This window comes from Mustela nivalis (genome assembly GCF_964662115.1).
Source record: "Mustela nivalis genome assembly, chromosome: 1".
Classification (NCBI taxonomy): Eukaryota; Metazoa; Chordata; class Mammalia; order Carnivora; family Mustelidae; genus Mustela; species Mustela nivalis.
The window spans coordinates 90087382-90115307 of NC_139020.1; the positions used below are offsets into that span (position 1 = coordinate 90087382).

Below are 27926 nucleotides of genomic sequence, written 5' to 3' on the forward strand. Positions count from 1 at the left end.
AGTGAATACACGAAAGACTCCCCCAAAGAGGCAACAGATTCTTGGTGGACAATCTCATATCCCCTCCTGGGAACATGATGAAAAATGTCTTTGGAAAAATAGCTTTATGAAGGCCAGAGGAACTTTATGTACCAGCAAGACATGTCTGAAAGGTAAGAAAAACGTGTTACAAGGAACTTTATACATTACTTGAGAGAAAACAAACATATAGGGTTACTGGATTACATTTCATTTAAAAATATAAAGTCATGCAGCCTGTATTACTGGTGATGATCGTTTTGAGAGAGAGGCAAACCCTACTGACACCCTCTCTCCTAACACCATGCAACTATTTACAAATGCAATTCAGTTGATCATTGTGGCAGAGAGAGGTGGTTGTAACTGTTCCAGCCGATGGTATGTCTACAAATACACAGGGCTCTTTGGGAGAGTGCGCATGAGCTGCAGGAGAAAGAGGCAAGAAGATTGAAAGTAAAGAGCTGTTAGGGTAACATCTATTAGTTATTAGTGAATATTAGTTAACACCTATTAACTAAAAAAATTTAAATAAAATTACTACCACAGAAACAGGACTTTTACTAGCTCAATAAAGCCACGAATCAGATTAAGGGGCCAAAACCCAATCCTTATTTCCTCACTTTCAAATTGCATAGCTGTTTTGTAAACATTTCTCAAAACATACCAATTATTAGACACTATACAATTAGAGGGTTTGCAAGTTTCTTGAATTCATTTTTATCTTTACATTGATGTGTGATTTGGCTCTCATCTTTCAAAAAATGACATTTGCACCTTCAGTTCTCAGGTTTATGTACATTGAGGTTTCATATGAGTATGTGGAACTTACTGATAGCTTCCATACACTGCCTACAGCTAAGAGAGGAATCAGGCTCAGGTGTGGGGTTTAGAGACCAAAACGGTTCCCTTACTAAAGTTTTGTTTTTGTTAGCAAGCTGTGTATATCTCAAACAGTGCCTCAATGTGGTTAACGTTAATGTTAAAAACTGTCATAATTTGGAGACATGGACATGTGAAATAATCATTTTTAGCAGGGTAAGAAATTCTGTGAAGACTTAAACACTTTATTTTTCCCTGCTTGCTGACACCCTTTAATACACAATACCAGAGGAGACTTATTTGTGATCTCTGTATAAAATGGCATTTATGATCAATATTATTATTTTTAAATGAGTAAATATCTATAAAATTATTTTAGACATGGTATAAAAAGTGATGTCCAAATTACAAGTTAAACTTTAATCTTTAAATTTTGAAGGAAGAAGGAAGGAAGGAAGGAAGGGAGGAATGAAAGTAGGTAGTTTGGGAGAAAGGGAAAAAAGAAAGCAAAAAAAAAAAAAATTTCTGTGTGCTAGTATTTGTTCAATCACATTTCTGCACATCACAAGACAGAAGTCTTATTCATACTACCTTCCCCATATACAGTTGGTTTCATTTGGGATGTCTGTTCACAATATCCACCTTAATCACTTATTATCCTGTAGTGTGTATATTCTCTCTTGTAGTGTTTTGTATGTGGTTGAATTTTCTATTACAATAGCATATAGTGTGGTAAAAAATTCTTCAAGCATTGAAAACCTAAGTAGCACATATATATATAGCTATATATGTGGTTATAATAAAGTTCTCAAAATTTCTAAGTATCATCTTGTAAAAGGAACATCGAGGTGTCTCAATCTCTTTCTCTTCATTGTTTCTGGCATTTAAATATATTTATACTTCTATAAATGTCAGTGAACCCGCTACTGGTTATTGAAGTTTATAAGCTTTCCCTCTGGAGATGTCCGATAGATGTTTGTTCTTTTACTTTTGTTGTACCTTAATTTGGGGGCTTGTTTGTGTCTATAAGAATGCTCACAGAACTAAAGAGCAGAATGAAAATGCACCCCATAAAAAACTGAAAAATTCACAGATTTTAAGTTCACATAAAATTATCTGACTCATTCAGAAAGAAGACAAATGACAATTCTAGTTGTGCTTTTTTCAAAATACATTGTTTTATGGTTTTAGAATCAACAATCTAAGTAATTTAAGATTTATCTGAAGTATTTTTGGAATATCTATAAAACACATAGTTTTTTGGAACAACACGGAAGGGGGGAGAAGAATATGCCATCCAAAATATGCTACTTCATCATAATGAATATTTTGAATAAAATTAATTAAGAAACAGCTAGTGTAAGAAGGACATTCTGATCCTCCTCTGTCTTCCTGAAAGCAGGAAATAAATCTCCCACGTGAAGTTACCCTCCCTGTATCAGGAGAATGGAAGGCATTGTTATCACCAGAGATGGGGAATTCAGGGCCAAGAAACGTGTATAAACAATTATTTCCTACTCCAAGCCTAAACTTCTTTAAATTGTCAGTCTTCAAAAATTTATTATTTCTTGGTCTAGGAGGTATAAAGCTGCCCTCATGTCATTTCTTTATCACATTTTCATGGGCTCCCACACACATGAAATTACATTTGTTCTTATGTCAACTTAACTTAAGATCAGCCAAAGAACCTACAAGAGAAGAAGGGAAAAGCATTCCGCCCCTACATTTTATTGGTATCTTACTATTTGCTCAGTTAATGGGTCACAAACTTCATTTCAAGGCATCAGAAATTTAAAAACCTGGTATATCCGACTTGCCATTTCAGAAATGAAGACATATCAAGATTTCCTCCTGACTTTACAAGAACCCCATTCAGAGTATTTCTTTTTTTTTTTTTTTTAAGACTTTATTTATTTATTTGAGAGAGAGAGCACAAGCAGGGGGAGAGATAGAGTGAGAGAGAGAGAAGCAGACTCCCCTCTGAGCTGGGAGGCCTCTGTGGGGTTTTATTCCAGGACCTGGAGGTCATGACCTAGGCCAAAGGCAGATGCCTAACCGACCGAGCCACGCAGGTGCCCCCAGAGTATTTCTATTATCTCACCACCATCTCTACTATGTAGAGATGTACAATCATTCCCATATTACAAATGGGTAAAATACAGGCAGAGAGAGCATAGGATTCTGGATTTAAACAAATTAAAAAAAAAAAAAAAAAAGAAAGAATGATCAAAGACATAAGAAAGGCTAAAATAATACCTACCTCCTTTCATCCAAAATTAACGCTCTAGAGTCCATGGCAATTTTCTTCTAGTGTTTACTTCCAAAGTGCCTGGTTTTAACAAGATCTCACAAGACTGGAGAACCTCAATACTTTTAAGGGAGAGAGAGGGGGAATTTGAAGATTTGGGAAAAATGACCTTGGCTAACTGAACAATAACCTTGAGCTTCTTTCCTTCCTTCCTAAATACAAACTTCTTGTGAGCAGCAATAAATATAAATGGAATGCTTAAAAATGGAATCATATGAATACAATTCTGACATTCCTAGATGTCCAAAAGGAGTCCCCTGGGCTGTTGTATGATGGCTGCCCAACAGTCTTTCTAGGCAGGAGCTCAGTTTCTCCTCAGAAATGAGACCATCTGCCACTTCCTCCTTCACTCGACTTACAAAGTTACATAATCACCAACTTGACACTTTAATTAAACAGCACCCATTGTGGCCAACAATTTATGAGGCGTATAAATTCATGACTGTAAAGGATGTTGTAGTCTTCAGATGAAAGGTGCTCGTGAGTTGATAAGTTACATTATTGTTACTTTTTATCCAGCAGTCTCAGCTCACCTGATTCCTTCTCGTTGGCCATTCTGTACTTTTTAAAACCAAGAATAGATGGCCAATTCAGATAATGCCACCTATTTTAAAGACACTATAAATCACTGCTGACAAATGCTGTACAGTTTTAGCCATGGCATCTTCTCCGTGGCAGCTTTATATTGGAGCATTAATAAAATTAATTTCTCTTTCATAAGGGCTTAGATCTGTAATTTATGATAACTGTTTGTTCACTGCAGGCGGAAAGATTAAAAATGAGTAAACCAATATACCAACTAAACTGCATGTGTCTGGTTTTATTTTCTTTTGTGGAGGGGAAATAGGAGAGGGTTTTAAAAATAGCTTGATGGTATCTGGAATGCTGTTCTCATAGGTTCTACTATGTGAGGCTTAACTTTTGTTTTCAGTAAATAATAGCTGCTCAGATTTACATGTTCTATTAACTAGTACAATTATTTATATGTAGTTAAGTGGCAATTGGAATAAGAAAATCAGTATTAATGATTTTCCTTCATAACAACTGCACTCTAATAATGACAGAGCTTTACAGTTATTTAAAGAATCACAATAGCTTATATGAATCTAACTTGAATCCAAGTGGTTTAAGAGCCCTTAGTCATTTATTCATGTGCCTTGGGCAGGTTATACCATCTCTCTGTGCCTCAGCTTCTTCATCTATAAAATAAGAATGTTTATTATGTTACAACAGTATAAACAAAATAACAGTGTTCATCAAAATAATCAGCACTTCATTTGGTGGCTGTGATACATAAATTGAATTAATCCATGCAAAGTCCTTGGTACACTCTCCAGCTTTTAGCAAGTGCTTTTTTAAAAACTTTGTTTTAATATTTTATTTATTTACTTGAGAGAAAAAGGGAGAGAGACAGAATGGGAGGAGGGGGTAGGGGGAGAGAGAATCCCAAGCAGACTCCCACTGAGCACAGAGCCCGACACAAGGCTCCATCTTACAACTCTGAGATCACGACCTGAGCCGAAACCAAGCATCTGATGCTCAACCAATTAAGCCACCCAGGTGTCCTTAGCAAATGCTTAATGATTATGAACTACAAAATCATTGTATTTGTAAATAATGGTAGTTGCCATGACAGCAATAATGTTACAAAACAAACAAAAATCCCTATCAGTCAGAATCTCTATCATGTGCTGAATATTAAAGATAAGGAACTGCCATTAGAGATGTTAAATTCCTTGCATGAGGTACCAGCAGTGTCTGTCCCTCAGATTCCTAGCACTTGCAGCTAGGAAGTCACAGTTGTGACTTCAGTGACATGTACATGAAGACAGTTGCGGATGAAGTGGAAGTCTGAGTTAGTTACATAATCTGAAAGATGCCCCCCCCCTTTATAAACTAAAGACTCAAAAATCTTATTTTGCTTAGATTTCTCCCAAAAAGGCAGACCAAAGAGAAATTTTATTTGAAATTGAAGTCAGAGGGGCGCCGGGGTGGTTCAGTTAATTAAGCATCTGCCTTTGACTCAGGATCCTGAGATTGAGACCCACATCGGGCTCCTTGCTTAGCAGGGAGTCTGCTTCTCCCTCTTTCTCTAGCTGTAGCTCACCCTGTTTGTGTTTTTGCTCTTTCTCTGTCAAATAAATCAATAAAATCTTAAAAAAAAAATAGAAGACAGCAGAAATAGAACAAAGAAGATTTAGAGAATGTCCCTATGGTTTCTACCACAAGATTCCATCACACTGCCCTTCAGACACAGCACTCTGGTATGGTGCCTGGGACTAAATGAGAATGTGAAGCATAGCAACTAGACTTTGAAACCTAAGGAAAGATCTCACACTGAAAGACAATCAGGCTAGTCATCTATTGGTTAGCATCTTTCAGATAACCTACCTGGGGATGAAACTCTTGACCATACTTCAGTTCATTCTGGGGAAGAAAAGACAAGACAGAGAGAAAGAGAGAGAGACTGGGGATGTTAACAGCCTATTTATATGTGTTACCAAGTTTTAATTACCTTCTCTTACTAATAAATATCTAGTATTAACCAGGATAATGGCATAAAGAGGTCTTCTAGTTTATTTATTTATTTATTTTTAAAAAGATTTATTTTTTAAAAGATTTTATTTATTTATATGACAGACAGAGATCACATGCAGGCTGAGAGGGAAGCAAAGAGATGGGGAAGCAGGCTCCCCACTGAGTAGAGACCCCAATGCGGGGCTCAATCCCAGGACCCTGGGATCATGACCCGAGCCAAAGGCAGAGGCTTTAACCCACTGAGCCACCCAGGCGCCCCAAGGTCTTCTAGTTTAAATCCCCAAATAATCTAATGTAAACTAAGATGATAATTTTCAGTTACTATTAAACTGAATTTCACTTGATATGGTTGTACTTAGTCTGTAGTACCGCATAAGAAAAGTATAGTAAAACCTAATCAACTGGATCTCTCTTGTCCAATCCTTTAATTATGTGACTTTACTGTGTTTCCCCTGTGCTTTCTCTAGAAAGACTATATAAGCGAACTATCACCATTTCTCAGACTTCAGATTAAAAAAAAACAAGAGAGAAGGAAACATCTATATTATTTTATTACCACTGTGAAACTGTTACCAGAGTTTAGAGTAACAAGATGACAGTCACTGATGAGTCAGCCACGTCCATTATCTAGTTTCCTGACTTCATTTTGGCAGAAAATAGCTAGCATGTTTTAATGAAGACAAATGAACCAAAAAGTCAGCTAAACTTTCATCCTCTGTTTATCCCAATATATTATTCCATTTTCTCCCCATTTTTTTTTCCTGGTTATTGGCCAAAACTCCAGTTATTGATCATGGGATATACCTGTCTCAGGGAATAATTAATTTCACATAATTTGCTGTTATTCTTCTAATATTTGTTAATTTGTTTCAGTGGCAAGATACACTTTGGGAATTTCAATCAACAATATCCAAACTATTAATGAATTGCTCAAGTGGGAAAGATATGAAAGAGATACATTTTTTTAAAGAATTTATTTATTCATTTGACAGAGAAAGATAGTGAGAGCGGGAACACAAGCAGGAAGAGTGGGAGAGGGAGCAGAGCAGGGAGCCCAATGCAGGGCTCCATTCCAGGACACTGGGATCATGATCTGAGCCAAAGGCAGACGCTTAACGACTAAGCCACCCAGGCGCCCCAAGATAAACACTTTCTGACTTTTTCACATCATTAAGACTGAATTCTTGATTTGTTCTTTAGTTGCAGATGGAGGAATAATTTTCTCTTTAATAATAGGACAAGTTGTTTTATTTTTTTAATGACACAATAGTGCTATTTTTAAAATATGATGTATTGGCTATGCTCTTCTACTGTATCAGCTCAGTTAATCCATGAAAAATAAAAGATATTTCTATGTTTTACTTTATGAAGGCAACCTCATATACAAGAGACGTGTGGTATCTTTTAAGCAAAATTGCTACAGAGGCACAATAATTGTGCCATAAAATATAGAAGTTCATCTCTTAAGATTCTTGGAACCTGCAAATTTTTTACCAAGAGTAAAAAAGAGGCCAGAAATAAAGAGAGATATGATGTCTAGTTTTACTTAACATGAAAAAGCAATATTTAGAAATTATTTTAAAATTGGCTTAAAATAATATACAGCACCAATTACAGAAATAGAAACTTGTAGCTAATACTGAAGAGATATGGAAAACTCTAAGAAAAACTATGAATAATAAACCAGAGAATTACTAGGAGAGTAGAAAAGACACTTTTATATCTCAGTGGCATAAAAATAGGATACAGAGAGCAGTGGGGTGTTGCTAAGTGAAATGCTTGAATAGTCTTCCAAAGTGAGTAAAACTAATTAAAGAAACTGACTTTTTAATTTGTTTGCCACCAATTTGTGGAAATATAAGAGGTCTGGGGGAAATTTCAGGGAAAAGGTAAGGGCCAGATTAATAAGGAAACCAATCGAGAGTTTAAGGATGTTTCCCTGTGCAGATCAGCTGCTGGAGCTCCACTAAGAATCGTATTTTCCTAGGAAGGCTGACCTCCTCATTCATATCTTAGAAGCTTGCATGTGCATTTGTGTGTACCATTAGATTTACCTCTCTAGCACATGCAGTCCACCTAGACCCTCTTTCCTTTGGGGAGAATTTGACTTAACTGTTAGCCACAAAAGTATGCTTAGGACTGAAACAAGATGTCAAAGTCCTTCTGAGAGCTAGATAAATTTCTAGGACATCATTTATCCTTTAAATGGAAAAGCTGGTGCTTACGTTGTGTTGCTATTGCTGTTATACACGGAGATATTTCCAGTTAAAAAATTTAAAAGAGACACACAAACACTTTGAGCATTTTCTTTCACTTAGCTCCTCAGGTCGAAACTCAAGCAGTCAGATTTGCCCATCTAGTTCATCGTACTGCTCTGGTCCCAGTGAGTCACACACTTGGTCAGCTCTGTCAAGGAACAGAACACCTCATCCACATTCGGATTCTGGAATATCATCCCCGGTAAATATGTTTAATTAGCTCTTTACCTAAGACTAAGTTTATAAAATGTACTTCATGTTATATTGAACATTTTTTAATTAAGTGTTTAACTTCTTAAATTTACCCTTGTAATTGGGGAGGAATGAAAGTTTGATACTTTTAGTACCAACTCAGAGAGGAGACAGAAAGAAGGTGCGGGAATGGAGGAAGGAAGACAATAGTAGAGAGGAAGAGAAAAGGTAGTGAACCCCAGAATAGAAATGGCATGCTTTCCTTTCCCCCTGCTCAGTTTGAATTCTCCTTTCAGTCTAAGATTTGTCTCCTTTCTTTCTGGAATGTCCTTTGTCCACAAGATAAAAATTTTTCCTTCCAAACTCCCCACTTCCAAGACTTTTCTGTAACCACCTGTGCTTTTCCCTCCTTTCCTTTATTCACCATTGTTTCACCTACCCCACTGGCTCCAGATGAGTCACTCAAATACCTGCCTCCCACATGACAGAAAATGAGTTTTCAAGCACAAATGCCATACTTTATTTAACTTCATATCCCTGGTGCCTGATACACAGCAGGGTACAGTATGTATTTTTGAACAAATAAAATGAAATGAAATGAAACATACCAAATTTGAATATATTTATTGAACCAATGGATTAATTACTTGGTCCTTCAGAAATAAAAAAGGAAAAACAAAAAGACACAAATATTTACTATTCCTTTAGGAGGAAGCAACAGTCACTCAGCTGCAGCACACTGACAACCTTACAGAAATATAAACAAAGAAATGTAATGCCTCATTTTCCTACAAGGTCAGGAGTTGTGAAGTCAACCGCATACCTCCTTCAAAAAGCAAACAGCGTTTTGTACAAAATTAGATGGTGGTTGAAAAATGGAAACTTTCTTCTCAAACACAGCTTTAGCTTAGGTTCTTTTTTTCCCAGTAAGATCCTCATGAAATGACACAAAAAGGCAATGGGGTGTGGCAACCCTAGGGAATTTAACTTCTAAGAAATTTATGTTCTATGATAGAAGCAAGAAAAGAAAAATCCAAAAGCACACTGGAAGTTGGGAAAAAAGCTTCCATAAACATGTGAACTGAATGACCAAGAATAGTCCAGGGACCACATTCCTCAATAACCTAAAAATTGTGCTTCTGGGTTTTTTAAAGATTATTTCTAAAGAATGCATAAACTCCTTGAAAGCATGTTAGCAAATCCTCAGATTTTCTCAACAAATTGCTCAAGTGCTAACTAGCTTTTTTCATGTTGCTCTTTTAATACCAACTAGTTTGCTACTAGTTCTATTCTTTAAATGGAGACATTGACATATTTACTAGAATCACCATGGTCATTCAGTGATTAGGCAATGAAGATCAAAAATAAAAAATAATTATTATTGAAAAGCCACCACTTTTCAATTTATTTTGAATCAGCATGTTCTAAACTCTGCTTCATAAAATGCATGAGACCCATGTGCTACTCCAAGAATAAAGGTTTCTATGATTTAAAAGTCCAGGGGAACACTTTGTGAGTCTAGACTCATAATATATATATATAGAAAGGCTCTGTGGAGTCTGGTAGCAAAGAGAAACACTTAACTCAGTTTAATCCAGAGCCTCATAAGCTTATTCAGTGGTGGAAATGTTTTTATGTTAGTATTAGTCACACAAATTTACAGCTTAAGCAAATCATAAGCTATGTGAAATGCTGCTCTGTGAGATGAAAGCATTGGTTCCGAATACTCTAATGACATTTCTTTATATCAAATATTCTGGGTCTCTTTGTTTATGTGTATACCACTGGCTAACTGAAGATTGAATCTGTGGTATATTTAACATAATGCTCTTTTCTGAGTAATACACCTTTTGTTTGTGTTAACCTTGAAACTATCATAAGCTATATAAGTTTCAGGGAATTTTGATTGACTACAACCTCAATCATAGTAAATAATATAAAATTGCCCTAAATATGGTCTTGCACACATTCTGGTCAGTAATATACTTACTGTCTAGAACAAGAAAGATGACCAGACCTGAAATATTTCATTCATACTGGCTACGCATTTTAAGAGGAATGTCAATAAACTGGAACTCTTCCCAAGGAGAATCGTATGTTCTTGTTGGATAGTTAATAATCTGTAGATCATGATCCATGAGCAAGAATTATATGACTTAGGGAAAAGATGGCAAATGCTACAAACAACATCATAGTCACATGTGGCTTCTGCGTAGCCTCAAAAGGCAGAACTTTCACAACTGGAAATAGTTAAAGAAGCTTGGGGGCCCATACAATAAAGAATCTTCAACAGGGGTGCCTGGGTGGCTCAGTGGGTTGAGCCTCTGCCTTCTGCTCAGGTCGTGATCTCAGGGTACTGGGATCGAGCCCCGCATTGGGCTCTCTGCTCAGCAGGGAGCCTGCTTCCTCCTCTCTCTCTGCCTGCCTCTCTGCCTACTTGTGATCTCTCTCTGTCAAATAAATAAATAAATAAATAAATAATATTTTTAAAGAAATCTTCAACAATTAGAACTGTTATAAGACAGAAAATGGAATGAGGTTTCTCAATCTAAGTAAACCAGATAGTTTCATTTTATAGTTTTACTAAGCATTTTAAATTTGGTAGGCTAAATCAACGTTGTACTATTACTTTGCATCCTATCAGATTTTATAAATGTACTAGTGTAACAGTATAAAGAAATGTTACCTGTAGCCCCTAAAAACCATTCAATAAATATTAAAGGATGATTTATCAGAGGTGGTATAAAGTGGATTCATGAATGTGTACACTTATCTATTTCTTTTGTCATTTACCATCAAATATAATTTAGAATGAACTAAAGTGACTTCTATGAGGACACCGTTAGGTACTTGGAGTTTAATTTGGCTGAATGTTTGGCAATGATTTGTATTACTTTTACACATAAAAGTAAATGAATCTCATATTGCCAGATGCTATTTCTCTTCTCTTATTTTAAAGCTTCCATCAGACTCTTGTAAGTACCTTACTTGGCACAAGGTAGAACAACATGACATTCAAGGAAGTCAACTGCGTTGCCCAAGAGTAAGAGAAGGTAAAGAACAAATGTGTGTATCTTTGTATATGTACTCTGAGTAGATTTTATTTGTGGCTTAAAAAATTACTTGGGGGAAAAAGATATTCCTTGGAGATAGAAAAATTCCCCTTTTCAAGACCATAGAATTACTAATATAGTTAGTGAAGCCACTTTAAAGCATATTCACATATCTGATTATATACATAATAAATGTTCAGTATTAAATCCTGTAGAAAGATGAAAAAGAACCTGTAATTCAACTATCCAGAAATAATCACTGTGACTTTTGTTTCCATTTAGTTTTTTTTGAAAGGTACATACACATATTTCTTTACAAAATTGTACAAATGATTTTGTTTCTTGAGTTTTCCCATTTAACTTGTTTTTGTGAGCATTTCTTCCATGTTATTAAACATTACTCAAAATGCAGTTTTTAAAGGTTGCTTATCTCTCTATCATATAGATATTATTAAATATGTTTAAACAATGATCTTTGTTGGAATTTTCATATATTTACAATATTTCATGATCATGAATTACATTGTCACTTAAATGAATAATTTAAACCTGATTTCATTCTATCATTTGTTTTTAAAACACCAAATGGGCATCTAAATGAAGCAAATAGTTTCATTTTATATTTTCACTAAGCATTTTAAGTTCAGTAGAATAAACCAATATTTTATTATTCCTTTTTATTCTATAAGATTTCATAAGTATACTAGTGTGACAGTTTGAAGAACTCTTATCTATAGCCCCTTATATACATAATGTTTGATTTTTATAAGTAGCTTTCAATAGATTCTAAATTATGTAAGAACAAGCACCATACATTTCTCATGTCTCATGTGCATATCCCATAAGCTGATGAAATAATATTAGACATAATTCTGGCTGCAGTGAGTATTTAGTCTTTATAGAATATCAAATATCTTGACTATCTACCATCTGTGTTTGCAGACTTGCAGTTACATTGTACAAGGTACAATTTTAGTATTGATTTAGAAAAAGTTGCTTTAGATATATTTGCCTACTCATTTCCCTCTCTCAGTGCTTACCACACAATGCTTTTCTTCTTTCACTCAAACTCAGTTGACAAAGGAAGCTTTAAAAAACATCTTTTCCGAAATGTTAAGTAAAATATGTTTTTGTGTTTTAACTCTGTTAGCTCTGTTTGCAGAAAAGTACTGACTCCTATTTTTAAAATATTTGTAGGCAGTACTACTAGAGGTAAATGCAAGTTGTCCTGTGGGGACCTAAGAGAGAATATTTTTCAAATGGCCAGAAATTATGGAGAATTTTGAAGAAAGGAGACCAAAAGAAGTAGAGGCCATGTGTGTCACATGAATAAGAAGTCCACAGGCAAAAAGACAGAGATGGTTTTACCAGGGACCAAAGTGAGCAGGGTTCAGCTGGTCCTTAAACTTTAGTGTTGGGACAGATTACCCAGAATCTTGTGGAAAATACAGATTTCCAGGACTGTCTCTCAAAGAATCTGATATAATTAGTATGAATAGGGCCCAGGAATTTGATAATTTAAAAAATTAACAGGAAATTCTGTTGCAGATGAGCCCCGAGGGGCAGAATATGAGAAATGCTAGTTTAGGAAGTTTGGAGGGAAGAAATTTGAATAGAAAGTGAAAAATTGATACAATAAGGGTATTGGCACTTGCGTGTGTATGTGTGTGTGTATGCATGTGCCTGTGTATGCGTGGTGTGGTGGTGGTTGATGATTGTGCTACAATGAGGCAAAAAGAAATTATATTCTGAGCATGGTTGGAGGGTTGAAGTTTAGAGAGAACTGCCAAACTGAAGACATTGGGGGATGATAGAAATAAGATGTAGCAGTAAACTGAAAACGAGTATGTGTAAAGAGAGTCCAGTGGCCTCCCTTCTTTCCTGATTTAAGTGCCAGTTCACGTGCTGAAGTCATCAGCCAACAAAACCAATCCCATATAAGGACCACGGCAGCCAGTCATGCAGTGGACATCATCGCTCTGCAGAGATAAGGCACATTTTCCTTCCATAGACCATTAGCAACACCCGATCTCTTGCAAGTGACTAGTTGTAAAAGGAATAGAGCATGATCTGGGGGAAAGAAAACGTTGGAAAATCCCATCAGCTCAAATTGTGAAGAAAATAGATGTCCCTTGTTCATTGCCCTTCATTTTAAGTTTTGTGTGTGCTTGTGTGAGATGGAGAACAAGTACTTCTCAAAAGGATTCTAATAATAATTACCCTTCTTCTAGATTAGATCCTGAAACACCCATTAAAACTACTTCAGTTCATCTCAGTTGCCCCAGTTGGGCATCTGGGAAGTGTACTTAAGAGAACAAAGGTTATCTGGTATGTGATAAACAGCAATTTCCTAAGGCTTTGATGGTCAGATCAAGACTGACGTAACTCCTCCCAATTAAATGACGTAAAAGAGCCAAGAGTTGGGCAGAGTTCTTTTAAACCATAGATGCTTTCTATTTGAAAATCCCTCAGCAAGTGTTAATATAGTCACTGCTGCTGAGTTACAAATCCAGTGAGGGGATAAAGGACAAATTCAGAGATAGCAGGTGAAAGGCAACATTCCAAGGTTGTCAGGGTTGAAGTTTAGAGAGAACTGCCAAACTGAAGACATTGGGGGATGATAGAAATAAGATGTAGCAGTAAACTGAAAACGAGTATGTGTAAAGAGACCATTAGCAACACCCGATCTCTTCTCAACTGCTAAGATAGATCTTCAATTATCAACCATGTCTGAGTTTAAAAAAGAAAGAATCCAATTTAATATAACTCCTCACAGTGGAAATGACCTTTGGCTTCCAACTTCAAAGAAATCTTTGAGAGCTGCTTAAAAAAAATAATTGAAAGAGCAGAAGATCAATAGAACTCAAACAAACAATATAGGACAGAGTTTAATAACTCTGGGGGTATCTACTGCACAAAGCAAGTTACCAAATTTGGGGGTGGTCATATTAAAGACAATAGAACCTGAGTTCTACCCAATTAGATGATTGCCCAGTTTTTCTAGTTCTATGACTTTTAATTCCAATCAGCCTAATCAATGAAGAAGAAAATTTCTTAACCCAAAGATATTTTATTCGTAAACTGGTTAGTATACTTCAGGGTTATGTGATTTCCTGGTGGACAAGTACAGTTCATTATGAGAGAAATGCTCAAAAGGTCAGGTTGCATTTCAGCTTCTACCTGTGTCTGAGGAAAGAACTGATGTTTCTGTCAAAATAATGGAATATCGGACTCTTTTATTGCCTTCCATAAATCCTTCACAAATGGACTCATTATCTCCCATCAGAGACCAGACAAGACTGTCACAAAAAGTCTTTGTTCCTGATGCCTTTAGTAACCTTTTCTTTAGTATAACAATTTCTTTTCACCTCTGAACTAAGAATCACACACTCCAGAAAAATGGAGAGGGGGAAGTGTGCACAAATGGTACCAGGTAGGATTCATGGAAACACAGGATGCTGGAATTGGGAGGGAATTGAAATCACTGAGCTTAGCATTGCTGTGAGGGGCTCGCTTAACATCACAACAGACCAAAGTTTAGGTAATTGAGTAATACAATGGAGCTGTACTTTCTCAGAGAAAAATACATTTTAGTAAAATTGGAAATCAGTATTTTTATAAAGCATTATGATCTTCAAACAATTTCTCATCATATTCAGCTGATGTTGGGCTCTTGATTTTAGTCTTCCCTATATTTTTGCAGACATGGAAAACTAAAGCTCAGAAAATTAAAATTAGTCATCCGGAGTCACCCAACCACCTAGCACCCAACCTTAGACTGAAAACAGGCTTTCCTTTCCCTAACCATGGAAATCTGTGCAAGCCTGATGTGGAGGACAACAGGTTTGGGAAATAGTGGGAAATGAGTTTGGAAATGGAGATGGAGATAAGATTGTGGAAAACCTTATTTGACAAACCAGGATTCTCTACCCCGAACTGGTAGACAGGGAGAAATTCTGAAACATTTTAAGCAAAGCTGTTTTTTTAGGAAAGCTGGATGGCCATGTGTATCATTTATATTGAAGGAGAGATCACTGGAAACAAGGCAATCCAAGAGAAAGCAGTGTTAGTTCAGGTAGGAAGTTATGAGAGTCCCCACGTGGCAAAAGTGAGGGACAGAGTCTCAAGGGGAAAGTGATGGAACCAAGGGGCCAATTGAGTTGAGAGACAAAAGAGAGGGAAGGCCGTAAGTGACATCCCCAAAGAGAAGATTGTATAAAGACTAAGTCACTCTTTTGGTGATTTTCTTACCTACCTGTGCTCCAAATAATTTAATAGGTTAAAACTGGACTTATTTTGTTATTGCTTACACTATTGCTTACACTATATGGGCCAGCTCATGTTCTCCTCAATCCTGATATCAAGCAGAAGTTTAAAACAACTGGACAAATATCAGGCAAGATGTCAGTCCTGCCACTGTAAACCTACTTCTTAAGATCTCACCTTGTGGTATTTGCCCAGGACCCTCCACAGAAGAGCTGCTCTTCAGACAGGAGGAGTGCACCCGGCCTGCTGGGAAAAGAGTCCTTGAAAAAAACAAATGGGAAACATGGCTACAAGAAAATTGGGAGGACTGCACGGTGAGAGCTTGAAAGATGGGAAAAAAGTCTCTTTTTCTCATTGATTCAGTTACGACACTCCCCCCCCCCCCGACTTCTGAGGGCAAAATCAAAACTCTAAGCATTCCTCCGCCATTTTCTCTAAAACTAGCGTGTTTGGGGTTCTCCATCTCTTTGTTAACCTCTTCTTCATCATGACGTGATACTTATTTTCTAACCTGTATCTTATCCTAATATTGCTGGGCTTTGGAAAAGTTTAAAATACTTGAGAATGCAATTGTTCCTTTTGATAATAGTAAGTGTCAAATGTTGGACAATATTCCTTGTCAAAGACTTTATGATGCAATCCAGAATACCTTGAATAATGCATTCAGCCCAAAACTTTGAACAGCTGGAGCAGCCAGCCTGGTCTGAACACAACTCTCCAGAAACAAAACTTCTTACCAGTAAAAATAGGAGCTGTGATTTGTTGGTGCTGAAAATCACCCAGCTGAACAAGCCGCTAGCTTTGATGCAGCCCTTTCCCTACATCAGCCAGAGCACTACGAAGCAATGGTGGTGCAGTTCTTCAAGCCTCTAATCCCAGCTGGCTCAGGTCATGTTAGGCAGAGTACTGAGGGTGTAACCGGGAAGGATGTGTTGGTGGCAAAAAAAGAGTGAATCAACCTCTTCGGAATAGAGTGGGATGCCAATATTTTGTTTTTGTTTTTTAAGATTTTATTTATTTGACACAGAGACACAGTGAGAGAGGGAACATAAGAAGGGGGAGTGGAAGAGGGAGAAGATGGCTTCCTGCCGAGCAGGGAGCCCGATGGAGGGCTCGAACCCAGGACCCTGGGATCATGACCTCAGCCAAACACAGATGCTTAAGGATTGGCCACCCAGGTGCCCCAATATTTTTGGTCTTTGGAGTGATCAAATTGTACATGAAGAATTTAGGAATTCTTCCAGAAATAAGATTGAGTTTAAAACCTGCTCCCTGAGGCTTCTTGAAGCCAGTTTTGCTTCATAGGTTGACCATAGATGTTATAAAGTTATGGAATTAGGAATTTCCGGGAGGGTCTGTTCTAAATCCCATCCTTTCAAAAAGGAAGGGGAAGTCCAGAAAGAAATGATTTGCCAAAGGTTATACATCTTGGTAGTGGAAGATATAAAAATTGAATATTGTTTCCCCTCCATGGTGCTTTCCTTTCTTTTTAAAATTAATTAAAAATTTTCATATATAATGGGTGGACACATTCTACTCTTAAAAATTAAACCATACATCTATTTTATTTGTTTAAAATTTAAGCGATGTACCTGAAACGTTGACCTCCACCCCAGAACTATCTTCAGAGGTAATAATTCCATTGTATACCCGTATTCATTCTTTATAGCTGCTGTTTAAACTATGGATATATTATAAAAGCCAGTGGAGCCTTCCTAATAAATTATCATAGAAAATTTAATTGGCCTTGAGATAACTGTACACTAAGAGAATGGCTAAATAAATTCTAACTACCTTAGAAAACTTAATTGGAACACAGTTGTCCAAGAAAAACCTCTCTGAGGAGGTGACATTCAATATAGAGACAAATATAACCTCTTATCATTTCTTAAGTTTTATTTCTTTTATCCTTTTGGAAAATGGAACTTAAAGTATCAAAGTTTATGTTTAGTATCTAAAAATATCAAGAACTTAATGATCTTTATAAAGATAGAGTTATCTATATTTCTTTAAAACTAAATTATTTTGATTCAAATTTTTTAAAAAGGGGATTGCCATTTTATTTGTTAATTTTTTTGACAGAATTGATAGCAGAATTCTGGAAATAAATAAATTAACTCTTAGGAATAGAGTTTATAGGGCCAATGCTACCAGCAAAAGTGGCTTTAATTTCCTTTATATCAAAACTAACTGACGTTAAAAGCAAAAATAAAGTATCCACTGTCTGTTAAATATGGTAAAGTCATTTTCACATATGTAGCGACTTTAAAACAAAATAATAGCTTCCATCTTTTGAATGATGGTATCTCCATTACTTCATAATTAATATTACTTATTACTTCATAGGTAATACTACTTATTATTATTTATTCTTTACTTATTAAACATATAAATATATAAATTATATAAGTATATAAATAATATTTATTGTTAAATTACTTATATTACTTATTATTTTAAAAATAATCTATTATTATTATTATGTGTCATTTTTACTTTCTTTAAGAAGAAAAGGGGGACAGCAAAAATTTTCATAATACACAGAAGACAAGTTAGCACGGGGGTGGGGGAGTGAAATCTTTTTAAATGTGATTTCTGCATATTTCTAAGGAGGCCAAGGATAACTAATCATTTCAATCAGTAATTCCAAAATAGAATTGTATCCCTTCCACTCTTTATCCCTAGATAATTTCAGAATCAGTTTCAGGATCCTGCCTTCCCCACTTCCAACCTTGTATGTAATCAGAATCAGGTCTGATTTTCACCTCCCCTACCTTGAGAATGAATTGCTGCTACATAATTGTGAGTATTTGGATGTGAGAGTGTTTTAGAGTGCACACCAAAAACTGTGTAAAACTACTGGTTTAAATAACATCTACAACACAATTTTAATTAATAACTATTTTTAAAAGTTGACAAAGAACTTGCTTTTTCTTTTTATTTATTTTTCCCTTCAGAATTTGAACCTTTCATTTCAGGATTTGGGGGACCCTTATCAAGTTGCGAATTTTAACAGGATTCTTAGAAGACTAATTCGAGTTGAAACCCTCTGGTTAGTGGATAATTCACTGGTGGACTTAAGTGCCACAAGATTGCCAAGGTACCTGCCCTTTAACATGTCTAGTTACTAAGTTAAAGTCAAATATTTGGTATTTGGACATATATGATGATTTTCTGTACCTACTATGGCCAAATGGTCAAGTCTTAAAGGTAATAGTGGTAAGTGATACCCAAGCAAGGCAAAAAGGTAAATTTATACATCAAAATGTCATACTTTAGAGGGGAAAAAAATCTATTCCTTTCCAAATTAATAATATCATCAATTTTTAGAGGAGTAGTTTGGTAGGAGGGAATCACACTGGCAGAAAAGCTTGCCACATCCCTTATATTGTACACTGGAAAATGCAATTACATTATATAAGTACAATTGTTGTAACATAGACATTTTTAGTCATATTTGTTGAGCACCCATGAGACTTCAGGTAGCTGACAAGAGTCTTGGTTTCTCTGAGGTGAGGGTAGTCCATCAGAATAGCAACAGAAACAAACTAAAAGTTTTAAAAATATATCTATAGATTCTTTGGTCTTCCAAAGATCCCAAACTCCTGACATTAAAGATAATCTGCCTTTTTGCTCATGATTGCGAGAACTCTTTTCTTAGAGAGCTGCTGTCTGCTGCACTAGGCGCACTGGGTAGGTAGAGTGCCAAGAAGTAGGAGATGAAGGAAATTAAGCAGACACAAGAAGGAAGGGTAAATCCTAGAGCTGGTTAAGTTACATCTCTGAGCTGGGAACACATATCCCTGGGTGATAAAAAGACCATCACAGCCACATGGGAGAGGGAAACGGTCAGGAGATGGATGAGGTGTCAGAATATGCAAAGTCCCTGGGTATCTTCAGGCATTTCTAAAGCCCCTCTGAAATTTTAGATAGACTTGCATAGCATTTGACTTTACTTGTGTTCTTTTTAAGTAAACTCTACACCTAATGTGGGTCTTAAACTAAGCACAACCCCGAGATGAAGAGTTGCATGCTCTAGTAGTTGAGCCAGCCAGGCGCCCCTACTTAGGTTCTTCTTAAATAACAAATTTTTAAATATGGAAATAAAAATTCTCAAAAGAAAATTAATATCACTACTATAAATAAAAATCATTGGTAGTTGATACTGATTTATTCAGGTTTTTGTTTCTGTTTTTATTTTGCCAGACTCTTTTCTAGGGATATGATGGTGATAACAATTATATTTCTAATACATATTTAAATATACATGCAACAAAAACATGTTTAATAGTCACATGGCATACTTTAGAAATACTAAACTAGAATATAGTGTACTTGAAGTATTTGAACTTGACCTGATCCAGATCAATAAACCTCTAAATCTTTGATATATTACATAAAAAAGAGAAAGAGAGAAGCCATAATCATTAAAGAAAAGACTTGCCCCAGATTTAGTGTTCTCTGGATATCTTTTTTGGCTTTTCTTTCTATAGAAATAGACTATATAATATCAAATTATGTAATTGCAATTCAAATTTTACAACTGCCAAATCAAAGTATCAAAAGAGAAAAAAGTTGATGTATTAATTCATGGCCTCCTGCTTTCTGCCCCAGGGAAAAACACCACACTTGGTTTGCTGCTTTTCACCCCTAACATCCTGCAGACTGGGGATGTGTGATGGGCTGAATCTCAGAGCCCAGGTGGATATACATTGAAAATGAGAGAATGACTAGCAGACAAGAAAAGAACAGATTTCACAAGAGGACAGAAAGAGGCGCAGAGGAACTGCTTAGGCTGGGGTTTCAATTAGAAATCGTAGTTAGGCTGGGGTTTCAATTAGAAATCATCGTCACACTAAAGTACTCCAAAAAGCTTATGTGTAACCTGGAAAAGAGTAAAACCCCAAAGTTATCAAATGTATGATTAGGAGTGTACAAAATGTCCACATGAAGAGAGAGTGGAAGGAAACAAGGAAATGAAGAGTTGTGAAAAAATTACAATTCAGTCGGGGAGGGAATTCAAACTGGATTTTTCTAATAGAGTTGTGTGGAAGCTCTTTCTCTCTGTTTAGCACCATCTTTACCATTAGCAATAATTATTTACTAAGTGTCTTTGTGGGGTACAAGGCCATAAATAAGTTCCCTGTGTTTCTCTCACGGTATTTAATCCCAGTTTATACATAAAGAATTTTTCCTTAAGGCAATGTATTAGTGATTTGAATTATTTCCTCTACTTGCATGGCCTTATACAATTAGAGCTTTAAGGCAAAAATATTGAGAAGCAGGATATGTCAGGAAAATGTATTCAACCTCAGTGCCCAACACACATTTCTTCTCCTAAGGATACCTTTTAGTTTTCTTTTATATATAACCAGTTTTTTTTTTCCTTTTTCTAATTTAAAATATTATTTTTTCAATATAAAATTTAAGTATGGGAAATTTAATTAGAATTTAAGTAGGGAAAATAAGAACAGATCTCACTACTTGGAGGTAATACTCTCCATAAGTTGTTATGTGTCTGTGTGAACGACTAGATCATTGAGATTCACTCATTCACCGCAGCCGTTCACTCCTTTATTTGAGACATATTGCAAACCCACCATGGACTAACTACCATGCCAAGTACTGAGTGTATACCCTGGAAAAGAAAACAGACTGTATTCAGCAAGCTTATAGTCTCATATATTCAGCTTATTTTCTCTTCATATTTTGATATAAATATTTCTCTTATAAACCACAGTTGTAGAAAATATCACTGTCATTTCTTTGAGGGGTTATGGTCTAGATGAGGCATGCTAGTCCTGTCCAAGATTTAGTAGTCAACCATCTTCTTCAGGAGACAAATGACAAGGTGTTTATATTTTTAATCCAGATGCAGGGTTTTAAATATGAACAAAAACCATCTCACATCTTTCAAACAATTGCCAAAGATACCTCAGATACAGCATTTATCCTTGGCCGAAAACCACATCGAGTCTCTGACTGGGCTCTCAAGTTTATGCTGCACTCCACTAGAATCCCTTACGCTCAAGAGGAACCCTTGTGAGTTTCACGAAAATTACCGGAAACGGTAAGGCCCCCAAACATCTTTGTCATCTATGTTCTTCATTGAATGTTATACTTTGACTGGCTGTTTCCCTGGCACTTAAATTTACTTGGCAAATATTTATCCTATCTACTATACTTTCAGCATTTCATGCCTCTGATGTCACCTGAAGAACTTTGAACCGATCTTTTTTAAAAAAAATTCTACAATACACTCTTCTCTCAGATAATTTATGATTGCTTTAAAATTGTAGGCTTCTCTTATAATGTAACTTTACATATACAAAGATGCTTCATTTTAGACTTTCAAATCCTATGTGTTTTCTCTCATAATTTTAATAGATATTATGTTTTTTTAAAGATTTCTATGTACAGATTCCTATCAATGTCCAAGTGATAGTTTTATAAATGGTTTATTCTCTGGGTTTTGTTTGTTTGTTTTGTTGGGAGAGAGAGAGCAAGAGTGATCAGGGGAGGGGAAGAAAAAAAGGGAGAGAGAGAATCCCAAGCAGGCTTGATACCTGGCACAAAGCCTGATGCCACGCTCAATCTCACAATCCTGAGATCATGATCTGAACCAAAATCCACAGCTGGATATTCAAACAGCTAAGCCTCCCAGGCACCACTATTCTTTGACTTTATTTTCATTCCTTTGGGCCACAAGGGCACAATTAAATGGATACAAAGAAGTGACTGATTCAATCTACCCCACTGGTTGAAGGTCCTTGAAAGCCTGTGAAGAATAAACCATTTTATTTCTTTGTCACTACTGGAAGATTCCTAATGGTAATAATGCAATGTATACCTTGGGGTATGCAGAAAATTCCCTCTTCCCTAGCTAATTCCCAACACCACTTGTGGGAATTTAAAGGGCAAAAACAAGCCACTGAGTTTTAGAACTTGTATTTGTCCCCAGATAACAAGTCAACTCATGTCTCAGTTTGAATCTGTCATACAAAGGATTAGATCATCTCTAGGTGTGTACCTGGTCTATGATTATGTCCTTCATCTACATTCGACTTCAATAAAATCCTAATTCTCACTACCTTCCTTTCTCAAACTGCCATTTTCCCATGACAACAACCATATTCTGAGGCCTAGATAATATTAGACTCTAAACCCTGATGTATAACAAAAAATTGTCAAAATAAGAATTCTAATCTCTGTTGCTCCTACATAAATCTTATTACTGCCATTGTCTCCCCCATGACTATAGACTGAAGGCAAAATTCATGTTCTGTGATAATAAATTCTCAAATTGCTTTTATATAAGTGAAAACTAGCAGAACAGTTGCTTTAAAATTGAACGAAGATTTAACTATAATAACATTTTGAAATTTAAAATTGTATTTCCTATAGTCAGAGGAGGTTTAGCTGGACATTTCAACATCATTCATAAAAAGGCACCTTTCTAGTCATAAAGAAAATTGATTAGTATTACATTTTAGTTTTGTTAATTTATACATGGAATTTTATTTTGCTCCCAATTCAGTTACTTGCTTCCCCTCAAAGGATGCCTTACAACAATAGAATTAAGATTAACTGTCTGAAATCTGATATGCCCTGAGGTCTCACTATAAATCTGTCTTCAAAATTTATGATGTGGTATAGAGTTATGTGAGAATGAGGGATATAATGAGGCTCTTCTATTTTCTAACGTTAACTCTGTTGGATTGAGTCCAAGGTGGATACAGACTGACATTCAAGCTATAAAAAGCCAGATTGTATTGACTTGCATAGTACAGGGATACTTTAAACAGAAAGATCTGCCCAAACCAAACTGAACTCCCAAGTTCATCCAAATTTGGGTTCAGTCACCTAGCCAAAACCCACACTTTGAGGATTATAACAGATTTCATTCTGTCTCTGGGTATCTCTGTGTCCAGGATTTGGGCCAGACTTTCTGTGTCCCTTTACATCATAATCAGAATTATTTAAGTATAAGACTTTCTTGGTCATTGTCACCTAGAATTGTGACTGTCTTTCCCTTCCTCCTTTGTCTCAGATCCTCCAATAAGAAGAAAGCACAGTTCAAAAGAGAAAAAACTTACTGATAAAGCTCAAAGCGTAAGTCCCAGTAGGTAGAAGGCAGCCCCATGTCCTGGGACAACCATAGGCAAACTCTTTCACTCTTCTTCAGAAGTCAATGTGATCTGAGTTCACCACAGTTTGACTTTTTGAAAAGTAGTAGCTAGGGTTTCCTGTCAGCTAAGTCTGAACATTAGGGTCAGAAGGCTTAGATTTTCATCTTTGTACTGTCCCCCACAGGCTTTATGATCTTGGATAAATGACTTAAAATGGGGGACAAAAACCTGACAAAACTGGTGTGAGGATTAAATAAGATAACGTTTAGGAAGTAATTAGTGTTAAGAAAATTATGTGGCCAATGAGAGCACCCAATGAGGTCAACACCACCTTTAGTTGACATAGCATGTCTACTGACAGGTTCTGGTATCTTTCATCCTGGGCAAGTCCTAACATGCATTTCCTCTGGTCTGAGCCCACAGAACTCCCATATCTAGAAAAACTATCCACTTGAAAGGAAACACTGCTTTATAATTCTGCTAGGCATTTGACTGTTTAACTGGGCTGATGAGCGGGACCCCTTCCTGAACCTGGAAGTGACTGTGTAAATCTGAAATGTGAGCTTCAGAAATGCTCTCTATCAAGAGAAAATAACTCAGGACAAGACTATTTCCCACCTCTTCTCTTATGCCTTAGAGCCAGAATTCTTCCTTAACTATCATTAAACAACATGTGTTTTCTTTACTTCTTTAAAAAAAAAAAAAACTTTTAACTTTCTAATGTGCACACATATCATTATCTCATTCTTTCTCTCATGGTTATTTGGCTAAATTCCTTCATTTTTCCCCTTTATAGAACATTGTAAAATGGGACTGAAATTCTCTTATAAAAACAGACTGTACATAGCACCACTTCTCTGATCTATAATTATGATCTGTAGAACTATATGGTAGCTCCCAAAGAGGACAAGCTACAGCAGCATGATCAGCTCAATGAACATAGAGTATTTTATTATAACACTATTGTAAAGATTAAAAAAAAAGAATAAAATGATAGACACTCATCTCTTAATCAATAATGCTTTTGTTCAGTATAGTTACTTATTTTTTTTTTTTTAACTTTTGCTTTAGAGTGTTTTCCTGTTTGCCAAACTTAAAAATGCTGGACGGAATCCCAAAGCTACCAGAAGATTCTTCACCACCAGAAGCCAATATTTTTTCAAAAATGTGTATTATATCATAATGCAATTTGTATAAAAAGAAAGCAATCACTATTGTTTCTAAAAATTCATAAATACAGGAGATACATATTTACATATTGTCATATTATCAATATGTCACTTACCATGTATATATCATATATATGATATATTTATATATTGCTTTCTTTTAAATTAGTGATCTCCAGTTTTGTTTTATTTTTAAAGATTTTATTTACTTATTTGACAGAGAGAGAGAGAGATCACAAGTAGGCAGAGAGGCAGGCAGAGAGAGAAGGGGAAGCAGGCTCCCTGCTGAGCAGAGAGCCTGATGCAGGGCTCTATCCCAGGACATTGGGATCATGACCTGAGCTGAAGGCAGAGGCTCTCCACCCAGGCACCCTCCAGTTTTTAATTCTATACTCCAACAGTATATTTGAAGTATTCATACTTCAAATAAATTTTGAACATACACATATAATTTTTATTTAGAAATCTTATACCTAAAATACTAGAGAAATATTTTAAACATTAAAAGAGAGATCTTTAAGTGATGGCATAAAAATTTAACATAAATAAAAGCTCTAAGTCTTCCTCCATACTCCAGGGACTCATCTTTCCAGCCTCAAGGCTGTAAGTCTTTTACTTTGAGAGTACTGCTTCAAATATCTGGGCCTATCAAAAGCAAGAGAGACAACTGTGTGATTTTAAGCCACATGTTTGGATTCTCCATTTTGAACATTCTGTCAATCATTAGTGACTTTGATAAAACAGAAATTTAGGAAGGTCCCAGGCCATTCATTAAATATTTAGAAAATAAACAATAATGGTAAATTTCTTTATGTTCAGAGACTTTCATAAATTCAACTTTAAAGCTGCCTTCCCTATATATTAAAGGGAAAGAATACAATTAAATTTAATTGCTTTCAAAATTTAGAGAAAGGTCAACAATTAGATCAACTTCTGATCTTATGTTTATTATTTATAAAGATTAACTTTGTTGCAGAACTAACACTTTTCCAAGATGGTTCTTCAATTAGATGCTTCCTACCATGAAATAAAATATTTTCTGGATCATCCTGCTATGAGTGAAAACTGCTTATAAAATTATACAACAAAGAATCTAACAAGACCAAGATAAAGTTCCTTCTCTCAAGACTTATGAATGACTAAAGTAGACAACACACACATAAGATCTAAAATATAATAAAATATATTATAAATATTATGGGAGGAAGTGGAAGGAAAAGATTTAGTTTTAAATTATGGGAAGCCCTTTTGAGGACTTTATAGAAAAGATAATTTGAGATGGATGTTAAATAGTAACAGATCTCTGCAGGTAGCAAATAGTAGCAGGTTGTATCAGTCAGAAACATGACACGAAAAGGGGCAAAAAGGGCACCTGGGTGGCTCAGTCAGTTAAGTATCTGACTCTTCATTTCTGCTCAGGTCAGGATCTCACGGCTTGTGGGATCCAGCCCTGCATCAGGCTGTGGGCTCAGTGAGGAGTCTGCAATAGAGTCTCTCCCTCTGCCCTTCCCCTGCCACCATGCATGTGCATGTGTTCTCTCTCTCTCACACCACTCCCCCTCTCTCTATATAAATGTATATTTATCTATATATAAGCATATAGTAGTTATATAATTGTAATATATAATAAATATATGATAATAAATCATAATTCTTAGTCATATAATTATTTATAAATATTAAAATTATTGAATCATTAATTTATAATTTATAATTCTATAAATATATGAATATAAATATATATATCTACGGAAATATAGAAAGAGAGAGAGCAAGAGAGAGAGAAAAGGGGCATGAAGTTCAGAAAGTGTACATCAATTAGGAATGGGCAGGCTGCAAAAGCCAAAGCAGATTGACAATAGCTTAAAAAGAGTAACAGTAATAATAACAGCTATAATTTTTGAACACCTACTCTGTACCAGGCACAGCACAGACACTGTACATTCATTATTTATATCCTTAAAAAATTATGAGGGTCTAACTGTTCTCACTTCACTAGGAGGGATATCTGAGGCTCAGAGAGGTTAAATAGTTTGGTTAAGGTGACACAGATAGGCCACACAACAATCATATGACAAAGGCAAGGTTCAAAGCCTGAACACTTTTCAACACCCTTGTTGCATCTTCTAATAACATAGTTCTAATTTAAAAATTCAAGATAATATTTTGTGTTTCCAGGGACAATGCCATCTCTCAGACACCATCATAAATACCAATATTTAACCACAATCAGATATTCTCCGTTCCTTTAACATACCCCAAACCTTCCTTGTTCAGGTCTTTCCTTCCTTCTGCAATACTTTTCCCTGGAGGGTAACCCTAAGAAAATCCTTCCTCCTTTCAAAACTTATTCCAAATACTAATTCCTCTAAAAAATCTTCCCTCATCCTTTCAATCAGATGTTTCCTTTGCAGTTCCAAAGTACTTAAAAAAATCTTGGTCTTAGGGCACATTTTCTTAATAATACCTCCACTTGATTTTTATTTAAATGTCTACCTTGCCTGCTTCCCCAAAAGGGTTGTAATCATGAAATAAGAAAACAGATACAGGAGCACCTGAGTGGCTCAGTGGGTCAGGCCTCTGCCTTTGGCTTGGGTCATGATCTCAGGGTCCTGGGATTGAGCCCCACATTGGGCTCTCTGCTCAGCAGGGAGCCTGCTTCCCCCACTCTCTCTGCCTGTCTCTCTGCCTACTTGTGATCTCTGTCAAATAAATAAATAAAATCTTAAAAAAAAAAAGCAGATACATTGCATTTTAGATGTTTATGCATATATCCTTCTGCTTCTCTAAATCTAAAGGTAGGAAAACATCGTCTGTAAAGAACTAGAGAAGAAATATTTTAGGCTTTGTTGGCCATATGGTCTCTGTCATAACTGCTCAACTCTGCCATTATGATGCAAAAGCAGCCACTGATCATATGTAATGAATGGGTGTGGTTGTGTCCTAATAAAACTTTATTTACAAAATGTGTGGTAGGCTGTAGTTTGCTGACTCCTGTTCTAAAAGTTAAGGTCATGTGATTGAGTGCTTTACTCTTAAACAATATCCATTGTCCTCTAGGCCTAGATGAGGTGTATATTTCCCCTACTCCTTGAATTCAGATGTGTCAAGCAACTTGATTTGGCCAATGAAATTTAAGTATGATATAGATAACTTGCAGGCAGAAATTTTGAGAA

At 35.9% G+C, this 27926-nt stretch overlaps 1 protein-coding gene and 1 long non-coding RNA gene across 3 annotated transcripts in view; one reads left to right on the top strand and one right to left on the bottom strand.

Annotated features, from left to right (window-relative positions):
• LOC309854848 (acidic leucine-rich nuclear phosphoprotein 32-related protein-like) lies at window positions 1-27716 on the top strand. 2 transcript variants are annotated; one of them, XM_082714462.1, is made up of 7 exons: window positions 1-152; window positions 8002-8143; window positions 11093-11186; window positions 15648-15766; window positions 18431-18552; window positions 21325-21522; window positions 24653-27716. In XM_082714462.1, the coding sequence occupies exons 1-7, from the start codon at window positions 127-129 to the stop codon at window positions 24762-24764; spliced, it is 813 nt and encodes a 270-aa protein (XP_082570588.1). In that variant the 5' UTR covers window positions 1-126; the 3' UTR covers window positions 24765-27716. The 2 variants fall into 2 exon arrangements, with proteins under 2 accessions (XP_082570588.1, XP_082570587.1); XM_082714461.1 differs by having other exon boundaries at window positions 4-152; window positions 18410-18552.
• Window positions 1-27926, bottom strand: part of LOC309869739 — a 119379-nt gene that overhangs the window by 77445 nt on the left and 14008 nt on the right. The window lies entirely within an intron of this gene.

Excerpts from the sequence above, each read along its gene's own strand:
- LOC309854848 (XM_082714461.1), top strand. The coding sequence starts at position 127 with ATGTACCAGCAAGACATGTCTGAAAG. Across the intron at positions 11,187-15,647 it reads TTGCCCAAGAGTAAGAGAAG|GACCCTCCACAGAAGAGCTG; the intron begins GTAAAGAACAAA and ends GTATTTGCCCAG. Across the intron at positions 18,553-21,324 it reads AGTGCCACAAGATTGCCAAG|ATGCAGGGTTTTAAATATGA; the intron begins GTACCTGCCCTT and ends TTTTTAATCCAG.